The sequence below is a fragment of the Emydura macquarii genome, unplaced genomic scaffold (genome assembly GCF_026122565.2).
Source record: "Emydura macquarii macquarii isolate MOO-44397 ecotype Brisbane River unplaced genomic scaffold, CSIRO-AGI_Emac_v2 contig_312, whole genome shotgun sequence".
Classification (NCBI taxonomy): Eukaryota; Metazoa; Chordata; order Testudines; family Chelidae; genus Emydura; species Emydura macquarii.
Genome location: NW_027130449.1, coordinates 92,978 through 112,634, shown reverse-complemented (window position 1 = coordinate 112,634; position 19,657 = coordinate 92,978). Strand labels below are relative to the sequence as shown.

The window sequence follows — 19,657 nt, the reverse complement described above, 5'->3', positions numbered from 1 at the left end:
TCAAAAAGAGAAGGAGTTTGGTTAGGTTCCAAACTGACTATCTTGGGTAATTACCTAAACTTGTTACAAGAAGTATTTACAGATGCAGGTTCCGCTGGGTAATAGACTCAGATCAAAGGACATACCTTGCAATCTAGCTAGGAAGGTCCCCATAGTAATTTGGAAAAAAACGGATGTGGGACAAATGGCTCCACACTAATAATGTGAAAATGTTTAAAGGTAAAGCAGGATACTGTTTTTATAGATATTTTACAGAATGGCTTTGTTACCAGAATACTTTTTGTTTGTATCATGTATTCATGTATTCATGTTTGAATCATATAAATGGAACCAAATGAAAGAAGAAATCTGGAACTCCGAGCCAACAAACTCTGCAAACTCATCACAGACTACAACTTCAAGTGGGCAGTTGGATGAAGTCCAGGACAACAGGAATTCCAATGCAGGCCACATATGAACTTAGTATTAAGGAGACACAATGTGGACAAAAGGCTGGACAGTGGCATTTTGCTACAATTACACTAAAGACACTGGTAAAATGGACTTAAAAGTACCATTCTCTTACTGTGAAGGAGGAGTTAATGATAATAATAAACATGCATGACATCTCTAAGGCACTAAATGAATCCCAAGAAAAAGTTAATCAGTTAATTGGGCACATGATGAGGCTGAAAACCACACTATGGCTAAGGAGGAAATGTGTGGGGCAAGGGTACATACATATTTATGAAATTTAAAGAACTTTTAAAAGACCTGGAGGCAGAGAAAGTGCCGGATCTTGTCCCTGAAAACAAATATTGAATTGGTATAAGGTTGAGACACAAGTGTTAAATGAAGCTTGTGTTCTCCATGCATTGGCGGTGGTAGTTATGGTAATTCCTGACCGCTGCCCTCTTAGAGTGGCCATGCAAGTTTACTTCTTTCTACCGCTAACTGAAAAGAGAAATATCTACAAATCACTAATATGTGTTCCCTTGGTGGGAGTTCTAAAGGATTCTGTCTTTAAGAAAAGCACCAAGATACCTCAGATACTGGTAAGGCACTTTCATGGCTGGTGGCATGTATATACCTTAGAGCAGGGGTGGGCAAACGTTTTGGCCTGAGGGCCACATCTGGGTATAGAAATTGTATGGTGGGCCATTAATGCTCCAGGAGCAGGTCCAGTCAGGGTGCCGCTGGGCCCACGTGGTGGGAGAAGGGCCGGGGGGGAAGAGGTGAGGCCAGGAGTGGGGAGTGGCCGCCAAGCTCCGGCCAGGGTGCTGCTGGGCCCACGTGGTGGGAGAGGGGCGGGGGGAAGATGTGGGGCTGGGAGGGGAGTGGCTGCTGCCGCACCACACAGCTTGTTCCGCAACCTTTCCATGGACCACCTGAATGGTGCTCGTGGACCACTGATTGAGCTGGAGGCCTGATGAAAAGCTCAGATGGGCCATATGTGGCCTGTGGTCTGTAGTTTGCCCACCCCTGCCTTACAGTGCTGCATGGAGAAGTGCATGAAATGGGTTTACCAATATGATGCCCTTGGGGCCATGCAACTGATCTGTGGCATAGTAATAACAAGACAGGACCTTCAGAGGGGGCTCATCTTGTGTGCCCAGTATGGCTGTGTGCCTGGACTGGACCAGCACCACATATGTGTGAAATGGAGAGTACTGTGTGGATACACAGCAAACAAAATATAATTATGGAGGGAAATTATGGTGTCCAATTGACCGATGGAACTGATCATAGAATCATACAAGATTAGGGTTAGAAGGGACCTCAGGAGATCATCTGCAAACTTGCTGAGGGTGCAATCCACTCCATCCTCCAGGTCATTAATGCAGTTGTTGAACAAAACCAGCCCCAATACCGAACCTAGGGCACTTTGATTGTTATTGGCTGCCAACTAGACATTGAGCTGTTGATCACTACTCCTTGAGTCTGATGATATAGTCAGCTTTCTATCCATCTTATAGTCCCTTTATCCAACCCATATTTCTTTAACTTGCTGATAAGAATACTGTGGGAGACCATATCAAAAGCTTTGCTAAAGTCAAGGTATATCACATCCACCACTTTCCCCATATCCACAGAGCCAGTCATCTCATCATAGAAGACAATTAGGTTGCCTTCTATGACTGGTGTTTTGCTCCTGAATTTGAAACCATGATTGGACAAGCCAAAGAGATCCCTGTACCTACATTTGTAAACTTAAAATTTTTATTAACATTTTGAGTTTCAGAATGGGTTTGCATCACCTCTGACAAAAGGAGTATAAAGTAGTTCAACGACAGAGACAGGTTGCTCAAGGGGAAAACTCCTAAAACTGTCCCTTTGGCTACAATCAGTTTTTACATTATGTGATTCACATTTAACCTTTGTTGTTGCTCACTTTGTTTCTTTTCTTATTACTGAATTATTCATAATTGTACTAACCAATAAATTTTACTATGGTTTCTGGTAAAGCCAACTGAGTCTACAAATATGATACATTTCTTGCCACTGGTGAAGTAATATATATTCAGTAAATAATTTGCCATAATTTGTATTAAATACTAAATATGTGCTTTTAACTGATTACTGATTAATGTATTTTTATTATTAAATATTGTTATGAATGATTTCTATTACTAACTACTTACAGACTAGAAAACAGTACTTTAGCATTCTTGAGAAATTAAACAATGAATGTTAAGCAATTGTAATTAATATATTTCTTTGGGTGGCTGCTTTCCCCATGTCATGACCTGCAGGATGAAGACTGTATGGTCTAATCCAAAGCCCATTGAGTAGAACAGCACTGTGCTTCCTGCTGTGCACAATGCAAGGTCTCCAAACAAACTTTTCCACAAAGCCTTTCAATAATGACTTTGACAAGATTTTTGCACCCACTTGAGCTTCTACCATCATCTGAACAGTTTTGTCTAAGGCAGGTTGAAAGCCCTGAAAGGGCCAGGATCAGTGTGGTCATAGATTCCAAGATCAGAAGGGATCATTGTGATCATCTAGTCTGATCTCCTATATAACACAGGACACAGAACCTCCCCAAATAATTCCGAGAACAGATTTTTTTAGAAAAATACTCAATCTTGATTTAAAAAGCATCAGGAATGGAGAACCAATTCCAAAATCACTGTTCTGATGGTTAATTACTCTCACCATTAAAATTTTACATCTTATTTTCAGTCTGAAATGGTCTTTGGATATGTCTGTAAAAGGCCAAAAGCATGTTCGTCTTCTGAAAATAATAATTACTAAATTGGTAAAAAATGTCCTGGTGTCTAGATCTGTCTTGGCTGTTTTGGTGGTTGTTGTTGGGTTTTTTTACCTTTTAAAATGTAGTCCGTTAGCAATGTAGGGACCTTCTCATTATCCTCCTTCATTGCAAAAAGAACTGGAAAAAGAGGAAACAATCATGAAAATGACCTTTGAAAGGCAGAATAATTTTATGGCTTCAGTCACACACCAACACCTGTCTTTCAACCAGGGGCTAGAAATTGTTCAGTGAAACCAGGGACCCTATACTCCCACCACAGGACACAAGAAATTGCTACTTCAGTTAATGGGAGTTTCTCAGAACCAGCATGTGTGTGGGTGGAAGAGGGCTGTGTGTAAGCATGCATGTGTGTGAAGAACAGGGACCCTGCTGTGCTGTGAAATTGTACAAACAGTTGATAGTTTGAGAATATAGAGAATAAAAATTAAAGTACTCCCAGAAGTTCCCAGAATGCTGCGCAGAAATCATCACATTCTCTCTCTAAGCTCCTGAGTAACACAGGATAGTAATGCTGATCCGCGGGGCACAATAAGGAATCATTTGTAATGTCTGGCAGACATGCCACCCTGTGCTGTGATCTCATTTGATTTTTCAATAAAGCACTGTTGGGCTGGATCTCCAGGGAGCCCTAGGGCGCTGCAGGAATAATATTAAGGTAGTAGTAAGCCTCTCTTGGAGCCAGATTCTGAACTCAAGTACAGTGGTATAAGTCTGGAGTAGTTCCATGGAGATGAGCGAGATTATTCCAGATTTATATTGGTATAACTGAGAACGTAATCTACCTGTGAACTACTGTTAAATCAATACCCCATCATAGTGTTATGGGTCACTGGGCTGGTATAGAAGCTGACTGCTTTAAGAGAAGGCTTAGTAGCAAGCTCTTGATTGTAGGAGAGTAAAGAGTTAAAAGCTGGACAAGTGGTCAGGCCTAAGCTACAGGGAACGGGGTCATGGCACGGGCAAACCTTCTTTCTGTTACTTGGTGTGAATTCTAGCTAGAGTCTGTTATCTCTCTTCTTCTCCTCCCTTCCTAGCCATCTGTGCAGGGAATGAGGCTAACAATATAACTATTCCCCCTCCTGCTCAGGGCCTTTGGTGGGAACAGAGCATTATCTTCTTTCCCTCCCTTGCAGATTGTATACTTTAAAGAATGTTAGTAAGTTTCAAGGTAATGTGCCTGCGCTCAGTGCAATAATCCTGTAAATAACAAACTGGGGCGGATATAATTGTATTCATTATGTAGTTGTTAATATTCATTTTATAGATGTCAATGTAACCAAATCAGGGTCTATGGGGAGTTGCTGGAAATGGATACAATTACAGACTGTTATGGATAAAAGGATTGTAAAGTAACCCCTCGTTGCTCACTCGCAGCGTCGAGGTGGAACGAGCAGGCAATAAAGGGTTCCATCTCCCCAATCCGCCCCAGGCACAACCTGTTTGGTTATTTCTAACATTGATCTTTTGCTCATTAAAGTTCAAAACTCATTCAAGAGCACAGCCATAAACCTGGTAAAGAATGGTCAATTTTAACATGAGTAATTACCCTTGGCCACCATAAACGATTTTGTAGTTTAAAGTGGACGTGAGATTCTTCTTCACTCTCTGTACCGCTGCTCGGCATTGTTAAATAGCTTCCACATTCCGCTCTAATAGGGAATGATTCCTCTATTGCAGCAGATGTGACAGTGCATGCTATTGCTGAGATTGTAATGCATCTTCCATATCAAACATTCCTTCTGGGCTGAAGTTTTTCATGCTTGGTCTCAGCACAAGGGTGATGTGTGTGTGTGTAAATTTGAAAATGGCTCTGCTACTGATTGGCTTCCTACACCTACACTTTATGCACCCAGTTAGTCTATGCTAACACATCCCAGTATATTGTTATCTCATCCTCCCGCCTCCTGCCACTTGTCTGCCTCATCTATCTATTAAGGGTAAATTACTGATTTTTGGCTGTTTCAAATAAAAAAAAGGTTTGGGCCAAACCAAATTGTCACTGGGTGGGGAGCACCAGAAATAGGTGGCATTTTAGAGAGTGCCACCACTTATTCTTTTATTCAGTCAGGAAGGACATGAATCTAAGATGCTTAACACTGCCCAGCAGGGCATCTGATCCCCATAGAAAGGGATCCAAACCTAAGGAGCCCACTGTAGTACAAAGTGAGAAGCTAAGACATGAGGCCTAGTATAACAGGCCAGATATGGGGCCTGAGGCCTGAGCTAAAATAGCAGTCAAGCCCTGCCATTAGGAAGCAAAGTTATCAGGAGTCAGGCTATGAACCTGCCTGTAAGTTCACAGTAATTGGCAAACATACATATTCCAAAGAAGTGCTAGGCACAAGCACATTCCAGAAAGGTACCAGAACATCCCAATATCCCAAAGATAATGAGGGTTCACTGACCCCTCAGAATGACCATATGATGAACAGAGATGTCTTGATAACATGATGTTTTAACCAAACTATCTGGTACAAGGTAAAGGATGATATCTTATCACATCAGAGGGTGGCAAATACACACCTCATTGGGGCAATACACAACTTGTCTGTATCAGTGTATAAAAGTGGGTCTCAAAGGGAGTGTCTCTGACTGAGTGAGGAACGGAAACTCCCGCTGTTTACTGAGCTGGTCCATTGTCACGGGCATACATGTATTAACTGTACTTGTAGCACCTTATAGGGCGCTTTTTACCTTGCTTCATCGGCAATAAACCAAGCCTGGTGCCTTTGTTACTGAAACGGATCTCTGGTCTCATTGGGTAATCCAATTGTGATTTGCTGTATCAGTTATCTGCTCAACTGGGACAGCACACAGACTGGGAGAACACCCACGCAGCCAACAACTGACAAGACCCAATGGAGTCCGTTGGCAAATCTGAACCCCAAACAGGGGAGCTGAGCACAAGGAACTCATCAGAGCATCAAGCTCCATTGAGAGGAAGTTAAGTTTGAGGAGGCCAAAGGGGAAACCTGATCACGTTTCGAACATCTGTATAGCTGCTACAAACAGCATCCAACTGAAATTGTGCAAATCTTCATTTGTGGGCAGAGTCTGGATGAGTTCCATAACTTCCTTTTTTAATTCTGCTCTGGAATATTTAAATGAGCAGCTCGGATTAACAGCGAGCATATGGAAAGTGGTTGGTGTGTGTACTCAGGAAGGAATAGTTTATGGGGGTGCCTGGGGAGCTGTTTAATGTGAACATTCAGAAAGGGGCTCTTGAGGGTGAGCTCTCATGGAAAGGTGTTAGATGAGTGCTTGGAGAGAGCCAATGGTAGGATGGTCACCCATCCTCACATTTCTGGGACAGGCCTCTAATCTGAAGCATAGTCCTAGCTCCCTCAGCATTGTTAAAGTGTTGATTTTTACCAGACATACAAAAGTCTGGGGGCCATGAAAACAGGAATTCAAACAGGAATTCACTCCTATATGTTATTTCTGTGAACTTCCTGACCCTTCGAAACATGGCTTCACAAACCACACTTAATAGGAAGACAGGTATAATTTCCCCCCATTTTACAGATCTGGTAAGGTAATTATACAAGGTTACCTCTAACAGAGCTGGAAGCAGAACTCAGGTCCCCAAGATGGCCAACCCACATCTCTACTTAGCCATAATGCATTTCATAATGCATTTCATTTCATAATGCATTTCATAATTTCATAATGCATTTCATAATGATTGTGTCAAATCTATGTACAGATTGAGAGCCTGAGACATGAGGTCTAGTATAACAGGCCAGAGATGAGGCCTGAGCTAAATTAATGGTCAAGCCCTGCTGTTATAAAGCAAAGTTAGCAGAAGTCAGACTGTGAGTGCTGGCAGACTCATAGTAACTGGCAAGAACAGAGTTGGTATTACGTACACACATTCCAAAGAAGTGCTAGGCACATTCCAGAAGGGTACCAGAACATTCCAATAGATAACGAGGGCTTACCTACCTCTCCAAATGACACTATAATGGATAGAAATGTCTTGTTAATATGTTTAGCAATTGGGGGAGGTCCCTGATGATTGGAAAAAGGCAAATTTAGTGCCCATCTTCAAGAAAGGGAAGAAAGAGGATCCAGGGAACTACAGATCAGTCAGCATCACCTCAATCCCTGGAAAAATCATGGAGCAGGTCCTCAAGGAATCCATTTTGAGGCACTTGGAAGAGAGGAAGGTGATCAGGAACAGTCAACATGGATTCATCAAGGGCAAGTCATGCCTGACCAACTGGATTGCCTTCTGTGAAGATGTGACTGGCTCTGTGGATGTGGGGAAAGCGGTGGACATGATAAACCTTGACTTTAGCAAAACTTTGATATGGTCTCCCACAGTATTCTTATCAGCAAGTTAAAGAGGTATGGGTTGGATGAATGGACTATAAAATGGATAGATCATTGGGCTCAACGGGTAGTGATCAATGGCTCGATGTCTCGCTGGCAGCCAGTAACAAGCGGAGTGCTCCAGGGGGTCAGTCCTGGGGCCGGTTTTGTTCAACATCTTCATGAATGATCTGAAGGATGGGGTAGATTGCACCATCAGCAAGTTTGCAGATGACACTAAGCTAGGAGGAGTGGTAGGATACAGAGTGACCTAGACAAATTGGAGGATTGGGCCAAAAGAAATCTGATGAGATTCAACAAGGACAAGTGCAGAATCCTGCACTTAGGACGGAAGAATCCCATGCACAGCTACAGACTGGAGACCGACAGATTAGGCAGGAGTTCTGCAGAAAAGGACCTGGGGGTTACAGTGGATAAGAAGCTGGGTATGAGTCAGCAGTGTGCCCTGGTTGCCAAGAAGGCTAATAGCATATTGGGCTACATTAGTAGGAGCATTGCCAGCAGATCGAGGGAAGTGATTATTCCCCTCTGTTCGGCATTGGTGAGGCCGCATTTGGAGTATTGTGTCCAGTTGTGGGCCTCTCACTACAGGAAGGATGTGGACAAATTGGAGAGAGTCCAGCAGAGGGCAACAAAAATGATTAGGGGGCTGGAGTACATGACTTATGAAGAGCGGCTGAGGGAACTGGGCTTGTGTAGTCTGCAGAAGAGAAGAATGAGGGGGGATTTGATAGCAGCCTTTAACTACCTGAAAGGGGGTTCCAGGGAGGATGGAGCTAGGCTGTTCTCAGTGGTGGCAGATGACAGAACAAGGAGCAATGGTCTCAAGTTGCAGTTGGGGAGGTCTAGGTATGATATTAGAAAAATCTTTTTCACTAGAAGAGTGGTGAATCATTGAAATGGGTTACCTAGGGAAGTGGTGAAATCTCCATCTTTAGAGGATGCTCCTTAGAGGATCCTCAAGGCCTGGCTTGACAAAGCTCGGGCTAAGATGATTTAGTTGGGGTTGATCCTGCTTTGAGTAGGGGGTTGGACTAGATGACCTCCTGAGATCCTTCCAACCATAATATTCTATGATTCTAACTAACAGCACCTAGATTAAACTCATGAGAACTGGAGATAAGGTGTTCATGACTGTATAATTAGCTAAAACAGTTAAGACTTGAGTTGAAACCTCTGTCCAAGGACCATAGAAATTGAATTATATTAACAAAGTTTCAGAGAGACAGAGAAGAGATGACAGACTTAGTAGAGTTGAAGAGCAGAGTCCACTGCGGACAACTCTGTGGCTCTTTATTAGGAGTGTGCTAATGAAATTTGCTAGTGATACAAAATTGGGGGGCATCATCAATACTGAGGAGGATTGGAATATTATACAGGAATATCTGGATCATCTTGAAGACTGGAAAGACATCAGTAGGATGAACTTCAGTTGTACAAACTGCAAGGCTGCATTTAGGGTCTAATAATAAGAATAAGAATTTCTGTTACAAGCTGGGCGCTGATCAGTTGGAAATGATAGAAGAGGAAAGATTCCTGGGTCTGTTGGTCAATCACAGGCAAATGCGATCCTAGAATGTATCAAGTGAAGCATTTCCAGCAGGGATAAACATGTATTAATGCCACTGTGCAAAGCACTGCTAAAACCTCCTTTAGAATACTGTGTACAATTCTGGTCATCCATGTTCAAGAAAGATTAATTCAAACAGGAACCAGTATAGAGCAGAGCTACTGGGATGGTCAGGGAGATCCTATGTTATGAGAGGAGATTGGAAGAGCTTGGCCTTTTTAGTCTAGCAAAAAGAAGGCTGAGAGTGGATATGATTGCGCTCTATAAATACACAGGGGAGTAAATACCAGGAAGGATGAAGAGCTATTTAAGATAAAGGACATTGCTGACACGAGAATGAATGGATATAAACTAGCCACAAACAAATTCAGGCTGGAAATTAGATAAAGGTTTCTAACCATCTGACAAGTGAGGTTTTGGAACAGCCTTCTAAAAGGAGCTGTGGGGGCAAAAAACTTCATTAATTTTAAAAGAAAGCAGGACAAATTTATGAGTGTAATTGTACAACGAAGTTGCTTGTGATGGTGGGGGGCATGGGCTCACTTCTGGTTTACGTCCTGTGTTCCTAAAGGTCATGCTTCAGGGTTTCATCTGGCCACCAGCCGGGGTCAGGAAGAATTCCTCCCCTCAATGTATTCTGGGAGGATTTTTTTATTTCCTTCTTCTTAAGGATCAGGGATGGCCAGGGCTGGAGATGAGACATTGGATGGGGTTAGCCTGGGCTCTGAGGTGGCACCGAGCATTACCTCTCAGGTGCTTGGCTGGCTGGCTCTTGTTCACATGTTCAGGGAACTTTAATACTTTGGTGTCATTTTGGTTGCAAAATCCCACATCCATCAGTAGGTCATAGGTGAAAGCCAATGCCATCACTGCTAAACTTTTGTGCACATTAAAACAGCCAGTGGACAAACAGTGTTGCAGACAAGTCCACCATCATCTTCAGCAGGTGATGTCCACATGTGCTCCAGGGTCCCAGTGTTTTGGACCATTCACAAATAAGGAGATCCACGCAGCCATTGCAGCCACAAAATTGGGGGGAGAAAAGCATGAAAAGATGGTATCTACCCTGATTGCCTATATAATCTGAGTCCATGCCAGGTTTCACCAAGATCCTGAAGACTTGTGAAAGCCACCATGTGTGGAGAGAAGCCAAAGTCATAGCATTCCCAAAGACTGGAAAACCTGCAGATCACCCTTCTTCTGCAGATTATACCCTAATCTCCCTCTTGAGAACCACCTACAAGGTGATGGAGCGTATGATTCTGAACTTAATTGGGCCCACTCTGGACACCAGCCTACCCAAGGAGCACACTGATTTTTGACTGCACCGTAGTGGCTGCAACCAGGTCCTGGCTCTCACTATAGACATCAAAGCTGGATGGAATGGAAATTCAAGACCAGTATTTTATCGATCTGTCAGCAACATATGACAGTCTGGAAGGGTGGTCTGCTACTGAAACCGGCCAAAGGGATGCCCTGTGTGTGGATTCTCAGGCTGCTGAATACCGTGCTTAGCGGCCCAAGAATGTACATATACCTTGGAGGTCAAAGCAGCGAGCCACACATGTTGAATAATGGGCTACCACAAAGCTCTGTACCTGTTCTGACACGCTTCAATGTGTACATGAGCAAGATGCCTGAAACTATAGTGCAGAAGTTTGCATATGCTGATGATTTGGCACTCCCAACTCAGGCCCGTAGCTTTAAAGAACTTGAAGTGACCCTTACATCTGATCTTAAGATCATGGAGGAGTATTTCCAGAAGTGGCAGCTGAGACCAAATCTGAGCAAACCGCTAGTCTCTACTTTCCACTGAGGGAAACAGCCAGCTTCTCCCTAGTGGGTCTCACGCTTCAACCCCTGGTAGTGGGCCAGGGAGTCCCCAGTAACCCTATCTCCCCTTGGAGGTACCTTGCTCCAGCTTCCTTCTGCTGGCTGGGGCCAGGGGTTCTCTCCTTCTCTGGCTGCAGAGAAATACTGTCTCCTGACCTGGGGGGGGAGTTTCTCCTCCAGCTGCTACCAGTCTTCTGGCAGCTTCCCCACCTCCCTTCAGGGAAGGCAGGGTTTAAGTACACCTAGACTGGTCCTTCATTGGGTCTGGGTGTCCCTAACTGCCCTGAAACAATCTCTCCCTTGCTTGCAGGAACCAGGGCTTTAGGCATTCTTGGGCTCACACTCTGGCCCTGGTATGCCTTTTTGCAGCCCTCTGGCCTGACTTTATCACACATCCTCCCCCCCTGCTCAACACTATGGGGTTGAGCTACTTGGGTTGAATAACCATTGGAGTCCTCAATCCTGACCTCAGGGTCACTACCCCTTGGGGAGTCTCCCACAGGGAGTAGGGACCCAAACCCTGGGAAGTCCCGCCCTATGAGGACTGGGTAGGGAAGTTTCGGGACGACACTGACCGTTACCCTTGTGGTCCGCCCCTGAATCCCAATCTGGACTGGAGTGGATGGGTACAAACAGACTGCACCGTGCACACAGGTTATTCCAGTGCGTTTGGCCCGGGACAGCTGGTCCTGGCCCACCAGTTTCCCTGAGACAAGAGTGACGGCGCTCCCCGAGTCCATTAGAGCAGTGGTCGCTATGCTGTTCACTTTAACTGGCCGGGTGTATCTATGGGCGGTCTCCGCCACCCCCACCGGGTAGACCAAGCTGCAGGGACTGGCAAATTCACCCATCCCACATTGCATGGGTTCCTTTGCATTTGGGCATTGGGTGGCTAGGTGCCCTAGCTCCCCACAGGTGTAGCACCTGTACCCTGGTCGAGACAGCCCCCTATCCCTTGGGCTGCCAGGCTTCGGGCCAGAACCCCCCCTCCTGGGGTCCCCAAACCCTTTTGCGGGCCCAGGCCACTCTCCAGCCCCCCTGCTCCCCAGCATGGGCTTGCCCGCTGTTTCGGGAGTCCAAGCCCCTGGGGCGTGGAATCCCCTCTTGTTCCGACACCCTTCTTCCCCGGCAGTCCGTGAAATCTCCCTGGCTGCCAACTGTCTCTCGACAAGGGTGACTAAGTCATCATATGAGGTGGGATCAGTCCGGCTAACCCCCCGCCGCAGGTCTGGCGGCAGCCCCCTCATGAACCTGTCCATCACCAGGAGCTCCAACATCTTCTTGGGGCTGAGGGCCTCCGGGCACAACCATTTCCTTGCCAGGTGAATCAGGTTGAAGAGCTGGGACTTTGGCCCTTGGCTCTCCCAGTACCTCCACTTGTGGAACCTCTGGGCCGGGTGGAGGTCGTCACTCCCAGCCTGGCCAGGATTTCAGCCTTCAACTGGGGGTAGTCCGCAGCAGCTTCTGCCGCCATATCATAATATGCCTTCTGGGCCTCTCCCCCTAGGAAAGGGGCAAGGATGCTGGCCCACTGATCTCGGGGCCAGGCCTCCCGCAGGGCTGTCCTCTCAAAGGCCAGAAGATATGCCTCTATATCATCCTCCCATGTCATTTTCTGTAGGCAGTTGCTGGCCCGTATGGTCCGCACTCCATCTTGGCTGCCACCTCGCTCCACCAGGACTTTCAACTGCCCTACCACCTCCTGAAGTAGGGCTCGGTCCTGGGCAGCCTGGCTCATCAGCAAGCGGTTGGTCTTCTGCTGTAACCGTACAGCCTCTTGCTGGGCCACTGCCTGGACCCGGGTAGCTTCCTGCTGGGCAGCTGTGGCTTGCACCAGGGCTTTTACAACCTCATCCATTTGATGAGGTGGGTTAGGACTGCCCTGGTTTAAGTTCACTGCATGATAGATCCCACTTCTCACACCATGTGTGGCAAACAGCCAGCTTCTCCCTAGTGGGTCTCATGCTTCAACCCCTTGTAGTGGGCCAGGGAGTCCCCATTAACCCTGTCTCCCCTTGGCAGTACCTTGCCTCAGCTTCCTTCTGTTGGCTGGGGCCAGGGGTTTTCTCCTTCTGTGGCTGCAGAGAAACACTGTCTCCTGGCCTGGGGGGAAGTTTCTCCTCCAGCTGCTACCAGTCTTCTGGCAGCTTCCTCCTCCTGTGCTTCTCCCCCTCCCTTTAGGGAAGGCAGGGTTTAAGTACATCTGGACTGGACCTTCATTGGGTCCGGGTGTCCCTAATTGCCCTGAAACAATCTCTCCCTTGCTTGCAGGAACCAGGGCTTTAGGCATTCTTGGGCTCACACTCTGGCCCTGGTATGCCTTTTTGCAGCCCTCTGGCCTGACTTTATCACACCACCTTGACAACAGAATCACAAAAACACTCAAATTGTCCAATGTTGTGGTGAAAATGTGCATGATGACAAAGGAGACGAGTTAGCCACAGAGGTCAGGAAGTAACTGATTCTGTGACTTCATCCCACCTCCATGACTTCTTCAGCTTCCGCTGGCAGTGGCTTGAGCTGAAGCAGTGCATCTCCCTGCCACCTTGTGGCTTCGGCTGGAGCCAAGGCTGGAGCTGGGGTTGTGCACCCCTGTGGCTACGGGGACTGTGCATCCTCCCCCCACAGTTTTGGCCAGGACTGGAGCCAGAGCTGTGTCCTCCGTGGCAGGGAGGCTTTGGCTGTCAGTCCCTCTCGCCCCCCATTATTTTTAGTCAAAGTGACAGACAGGTCACAGTCTCCTGTGAATTTTGGTTTATTGGCTGCGATCTGTCTGTGACTTTGACTAAAAACAACCATGACAAAATCTTATCCTTAATTATGAGGCTAAGCCAGGATACCTCAGCGTCATCCCTGACCGTACACTGACCTTGCACGACCACCTCAAGGGAGAAGACTCTAACGTGAAGACTTGCACCACCATTATGCAAAAATAAATGGGCACAAGCTGCAGATCAACTACCCTGGGCTATGAACATCAGTCTTGGCCCTGGTGTGCTCAGTTGCAGAATATTGTGCACTGGTGTGGACAAGAAGCTGCCATACCCGGCTTTTGGATAGGCAGCTGAATCAGACCATGCAAATCACCACGAGAACTTTAAAATCAATAACTCTCCATGGCTTTCTGTATTAGCAAACATCAGACCTCCAGCTATCTGTCAAGATATAGCCACAGCACAAGAATTTAACGTGCCAAAGACTACCCAGAGCTTCCCATCTGGCAGATTATGGATAACACACCCCAACAACGCCTGAAGTCGTGAAAACTACGATGGACCACACGTGACCTCCTTATGTCTCTGGATCCAGTCAGGGAATTGCAAAGTGTCCGCACTTCATCTACCATCCCAAGCAAGCACACTGTTACTGACCCAACAAGCTGCCCTCTCGGTTTTGACCTGCCATGTGGACTTTGGACCACACTGAACTGCATTCAAACAAAATAAGGAAGATGCGGCTACTTGATGCACAAGTGGAAAATCAAAGACGCCCCTTCAAGTGACTGTGGTGAGAACATCCAAACCATTGAACACAGCATAACACAGCGCCCCAAATATGGATTCAAATGTGAATTGGATGATCTCCCCAGTGTCATAGAGGAGGTCTTGAAATGGCTTATGGACCTTCTACTGTATCTATAGAATACTGCTCCACAGATGTCATATGCATGAGAGAGATGTTGGCTGTTAGGTTTAGTGTGTGAGTGCTGGGTGTTGTGGGTGGTCTGTGATATACTGGAGCTCAGATAAGATCTGGTGATTCCATCTGGCTTTAAACTCTATGACTTTCATTTAGAATTTTTGGTGCTCAGAGATCACACTGAACGGTGCTCTAGAAAATGTAACTTAGAAACATTAGAGAAGGTGTGAATTCACTTTGATGCCTTTGACATGAAAAAGCCCAGTGTTTGCCTTTTTCTCTAAAGGCTACAAGCAACCTTGAAGATCGATGAATTTGCTTGGTGCCATCCAGTAATGGATAATTACCCTTTTTTTAAACATCCAGCCTGTGCCCTTCCCTGACAGATCATGAGGTCTGGGAATGGGTGGGGGGAGAAAAAATGGGAATATAATGAATTGTTTACATTGACACCTTTTGGCAAACATTTTTGGATGTGACTGTAACAACACTTTATCCTTGTGAGAGACCATATAAAGAGGGTCAATCACGAAGGCTTCGATTTCAGACTCTTTTAGCTGAGATTTTGGCTTCCAGGAAGAAAATAAACTTCAGGGGAAAGTAATAGAAAGAAAGTCACCCAGTGACTTGGACTGAGCTTCCATTAGTTTATTAGGGCAAGTTTTAAATTGGTGTTGTAGACACCAATTAGGACTGGACTGTTATGGATTATTTCACAGTGCCCATGCAGATAACGATGCCCTCACAAATACATAGTTTCTGAGAGATGGCCACACTCTAGATCTGGACTTTGGGTTAGCCATTATAGGTGAAGGCAGATTTCTTGCCAGGGACTGACTATAAACTCCTCCATTTTTAAACTGTATTTTTATTGCTTACAGAATTTCATAGGTGAAACAGAAAATACAGAAGTTTCTTTTCCCTAGATAGTCAGATACAACAGCAAGACCACATTTAAGCAGGTGGGAAGAAAATAAAAGAGAGAAAAGATGGTGGGGGAAAAGAATCTAAATAAATAAATAAATAAACTTTACCAACTTCCCATCGGTTTTCTGTTAAGTGAATTTTCTATTTTATGTGTTCTTTTTTATAATATAATATGCTAAACACCACGGGCTAGATTCACAAAGGAACATAGGCATGGCAACAGTCAGCACTTCCATGCCTACCTTTTTGGGTGTCTAGACAATCACTGGGATTCACAAAGCCTGAGGCAGGTGCCCAGGCTTCCTATACAATGAATGAAGGGAGATGGGCTTCTCAGAATGCGATTCACAGAAGCCAGCATGTTAGGCAGCTCCCACCTTAGCTAGCCAATGGTAGATAGCAAGATGAGAAGTGTGCTAAGCCCCACCCCACTCTCAGGGATGCTCATCTGACTCAAGTGGAGGAAGCCACCGGACATTGCTGATCACCTGAGCCCAGGGTATGGTGCGGGGGTGGGGAACCTGTGAAAGGAAGAGGCATTTTGGTCTCTGGAGCTCTCTCTTCCAATCCATCTACAAGACAACATCAAGTAATTGAAAGCCTTTCCACAGGGGGAGGGCCTGGTTGAAGACGAATCATCAGCCAGCCTGTGGTGAGCATTATCTAATTTTGAGAGTCTACTGGAAGTATTAAGCTTAGTTTAGAATGCGATTTGCCTTTTATTCACTTATGATCAAATCTGACTTATAATCCTCTGTTTTATAATCACTTAAAATCTTTCTGTACTTAATAAACGTATTTGTTTGTTTTATCTAAAGCAGTGCTTGTGGTTTGTAAACTTCACTTAGAGTGACAGAGCTGGTGCATATCAATTTCTTTGATAAAATGACTAACCAATGAACTTGCAGAGTGAAGTGGGCAGCACTGAACTCTGTAAAAGGGCAGTTCCTAGGGTTACATCTGGGACTGGGGATAGTGCCTGGGGTTCACACCGTTGCATAATCCCATGAGTGACTGGCCAGAAGCACTCATTCAGTAAATCAGGGACTGCTTGCTTGCAAGTGCCTCTGCGTGGGCTGACTGAGAAGTGGGGGCAAGTGCAAGATGGGCCCCAGGAGTGGGGGGGATTGGGATGACCCAGTGATATACTGGTCCAGATTGCAGAGGGAAACATCACAGGAGGTCACAATTTTTTTTTAAGTCCAAAGGATGTCACTAACACAAAAAGTTTGAAAAGCACTGCCCTAGAGAACACGGGTCTGGCTAGCTCAGCCTCCCTACACAAGCCTCTCCTCCCCTGCCACAGGCCGAGTCCCTGAGGTAAAATCCACCCTCCCTTACAAACAAAGCTCATGCAGGTGAAGGGAGTTATGTAATAATAATAATAATAATAATAATAATAATAATAATAATTCTACATTTGTAAGTTCAACTTTCACGATAAAGAGATTGCACGACAGTGCTTGTATGAGATAAATACATAAACTGTTTCTTTTGTTTATCTTTTTTACAGTGCAAATATTTGTAATAAAAATACTAATATAAAGTGAGCACTGTACACTCTGGATTCTGTGATGTAATTGAAATCAATATAATTGAAAATATAAAAAATATCCAAACACATTTAAATAAATGATATTCTATTATTGTTTAGCAGTTCAATTAAATCTCATGATTAATCATGATTAATTTTTTTAATCACTTGACAGCCCTAGTGGGAATTGGAAAAAGTACATAGAAGGACAATAAAAATGGTAAGGGATATGAAACAGCTTCCATGCGAGGAGAGATTAAAAAAGACTGGGACTTTTAAGCCTGGAAAAGAGACAACTGACGGAGGATATGATAGAGATCTATAAAATCATGTATGGATTGGAGAAAGTGAGTAAGGAAGTGTTATTTACTCCTTCTCATAACACATGAACCAGGTGCCACCCAATAAAATTAATAGGCAGCAGGTTTAAAACTAACATAAAGAAGTACTTCTTCACAAAACACACAGACAACTTGTGGAACTCATCGCCAGGGGATGCTATAAAGGCCAAAAGTATGAGAGGGTTAAAAAAAGAATTAGATAAGTTCTTGGAGGATAAGACCACCAATGGCTATTAGTCAAGATGGTCAGGGACACAACCCCATGCTCTGGGTGGCAAAAACCTTTGATTGTCAGAAGCTGGGATTGGATGACAGGGACGATCACTTGATGAATTGCCCTGTTCTGTTCATCTGGCCCTGACCGCTGTTGGAAGACAGTATTCTGGGCTAGATGAATTGGTCTGACCCAGTACGGCCATTTTTGTTGTTATTCCAGAATGATATTAGACTTTTTCACATGTGTATCACCTTGCTAGCTCATACTGAATCTGTGATCTACTATAACCTCCAGATCCTTTACAGCAATACTACCCACCTAGCCAGTTATTCCTACTTTTGTATGTATGCATTTGATTTTTCCTTCCTAAATGTAGTGTTTTGCACTTGTCTTTATTGAAATTCATCTTGTTGATTTCAGGACAATTCTCCAATTTGTCAAGAACATTTTGAATTCTAATCTTGTTGTTTAAAGTGCTTGCAACCCCTCCCAGCTTTGTGTCATCCACACATTTTATAAGCATATTCTCCACTCCATTATCTAAATCATTAATGAAAATATTGAGTAGCACTAGATCCAGGACCGACCCCTGCATGACCAACCTCTTAACCAATTCGACAGTGAACTTTTGATAACTACTCTTTGAGTACAATCTTTTAACAAGCTAGCCACCCATTTCACAGTAATTTCATCAAGACTGCATTTCCCTAGTTTCCTTATGAGAATGTCATATCGGACTATATCAAAACCCTTACTAAAATCAAGATACATCATGTCTATTCCTCCTCTCCCCTCTTTCCCATCCACTTGGCCAATAACCCAGTCAAAGAAGGAAATAAGGTTGGCTTGGATTTATTTTTTGACAAATCCATGCTGGCTATTCCTTATAACCCTACTATTCTTTAGGTCAGTGGTTTTCAAAATGGCATACGTGAGCTCTTGTCAGGGGGGTATGTGAGAAAAATACTATAATGGCATACAACGCATTTTATTTAGTAAGACTTGACAATCTAATCATAGGTACATTATGACCCAGCCTTGGCTGAGGGTACATGGTATTTCTTCAGCAAGTCTCATAAGTACCTAGGATGAATTTCATCAGGCCCTGTTGACTTGAATAATCTAATTTATCTAAATATTCTCTAACCTGCTCTTTCCCTATTCTGGCATTCCTTCCTTCTTGTTGTTAATATTAATTGTGTCAAGTATCTGATCACAATTAACCTTTTTGTCCATGTTTCCACTTTTTCTTGGATTCCTTTTTAATTTTCAAGTTATTATTGAGCTTCTGATCGAGCCATATTTCCTCTTATTATTCTTTCTGTCTGTCCTTCATGTTGGGATAGGTTGTGGTTGTACTTTTAATATTCCCTCATCGAAGGTGAGTATTGTGAGGGAGGTCGTCCTGCCCCACCAAGTGGCTCACCTATAGGGTCTGATCTGGCATGTGGGCTCAGAGTTTGCCTACTGGATTGGGCCAGAGTTAGCCAGAGGAACGCCTATCATCTCCCAGTTTGTGTGTTGCTCTGGGGCACAGGTGTCCAGTGCCTGGCATGCACCTGAAGTGCATATGCTCAGAGACAGGTAGGGAATTTTACTGCAAAAATGTAGGCACCAAGTACATTTAGGCACCGACAGGGTTTGGCTACAGCTGAGCAGGGTTTTGTGAATCCCAGAGGAGCTAGATCCTGGGATTTAGTCACCTACAGTGGCAGTTAGGTTCCCAAGTCTCTTTAGAAATGTAGCCCCATATGTGTACAAACTACTCTGCTTTATCACACAGTAGCTGTGCAGGTTTGTCGATTGTTATAAGGTTCTAGGCCTGCTAAATGTATTCCGCCATGGAGGGAATGTCCTCCATTGAACGGTCAGAGCATACAGTTCCCTTAGGGGTTATGTACCTGTCTGAATGGTCTACCCTTGCAGGCTAATGGAACTAGATTGGTTTTGTATGGGTGGGAGGAAAAATACGGTTCTGTCAACAGTCCTCTGTCTATGTTCTTGA

The 19,657-nt window shown here is 44.6% G+C and overlaps 1 protein-coding gene across 3 annotated transcripts in view; it reads right to left on the bottom strand.

Annotated features, from left to right (window-relative positions):
• The window catches only part of FEZ1 (fasciculation and elongation protein zeta 1), a 117,436-nt gene that overhangs the window by 14,168 nt on the left and 83,611 nt on the right, over positions 1–19,657 (bottom strand). For 2 of the 3 annotated variants that reach the window (XM_067562453.1, XM_067562480.1), the window contains one exon: positions 3,308–3,373. The exons of the other annotated variant lie outside the window; for it this stretch is intronic. In XM_067562453.1, coding sequence (XP_067418554.1) covers positions 3,308–3,373 — 66 coding nt within the window. The remainder of the gene's footprint in view (positions 1–3,307; positions 3,374–19,657) is intronic. 3 annotated transcript variants of the gene reach the window in all.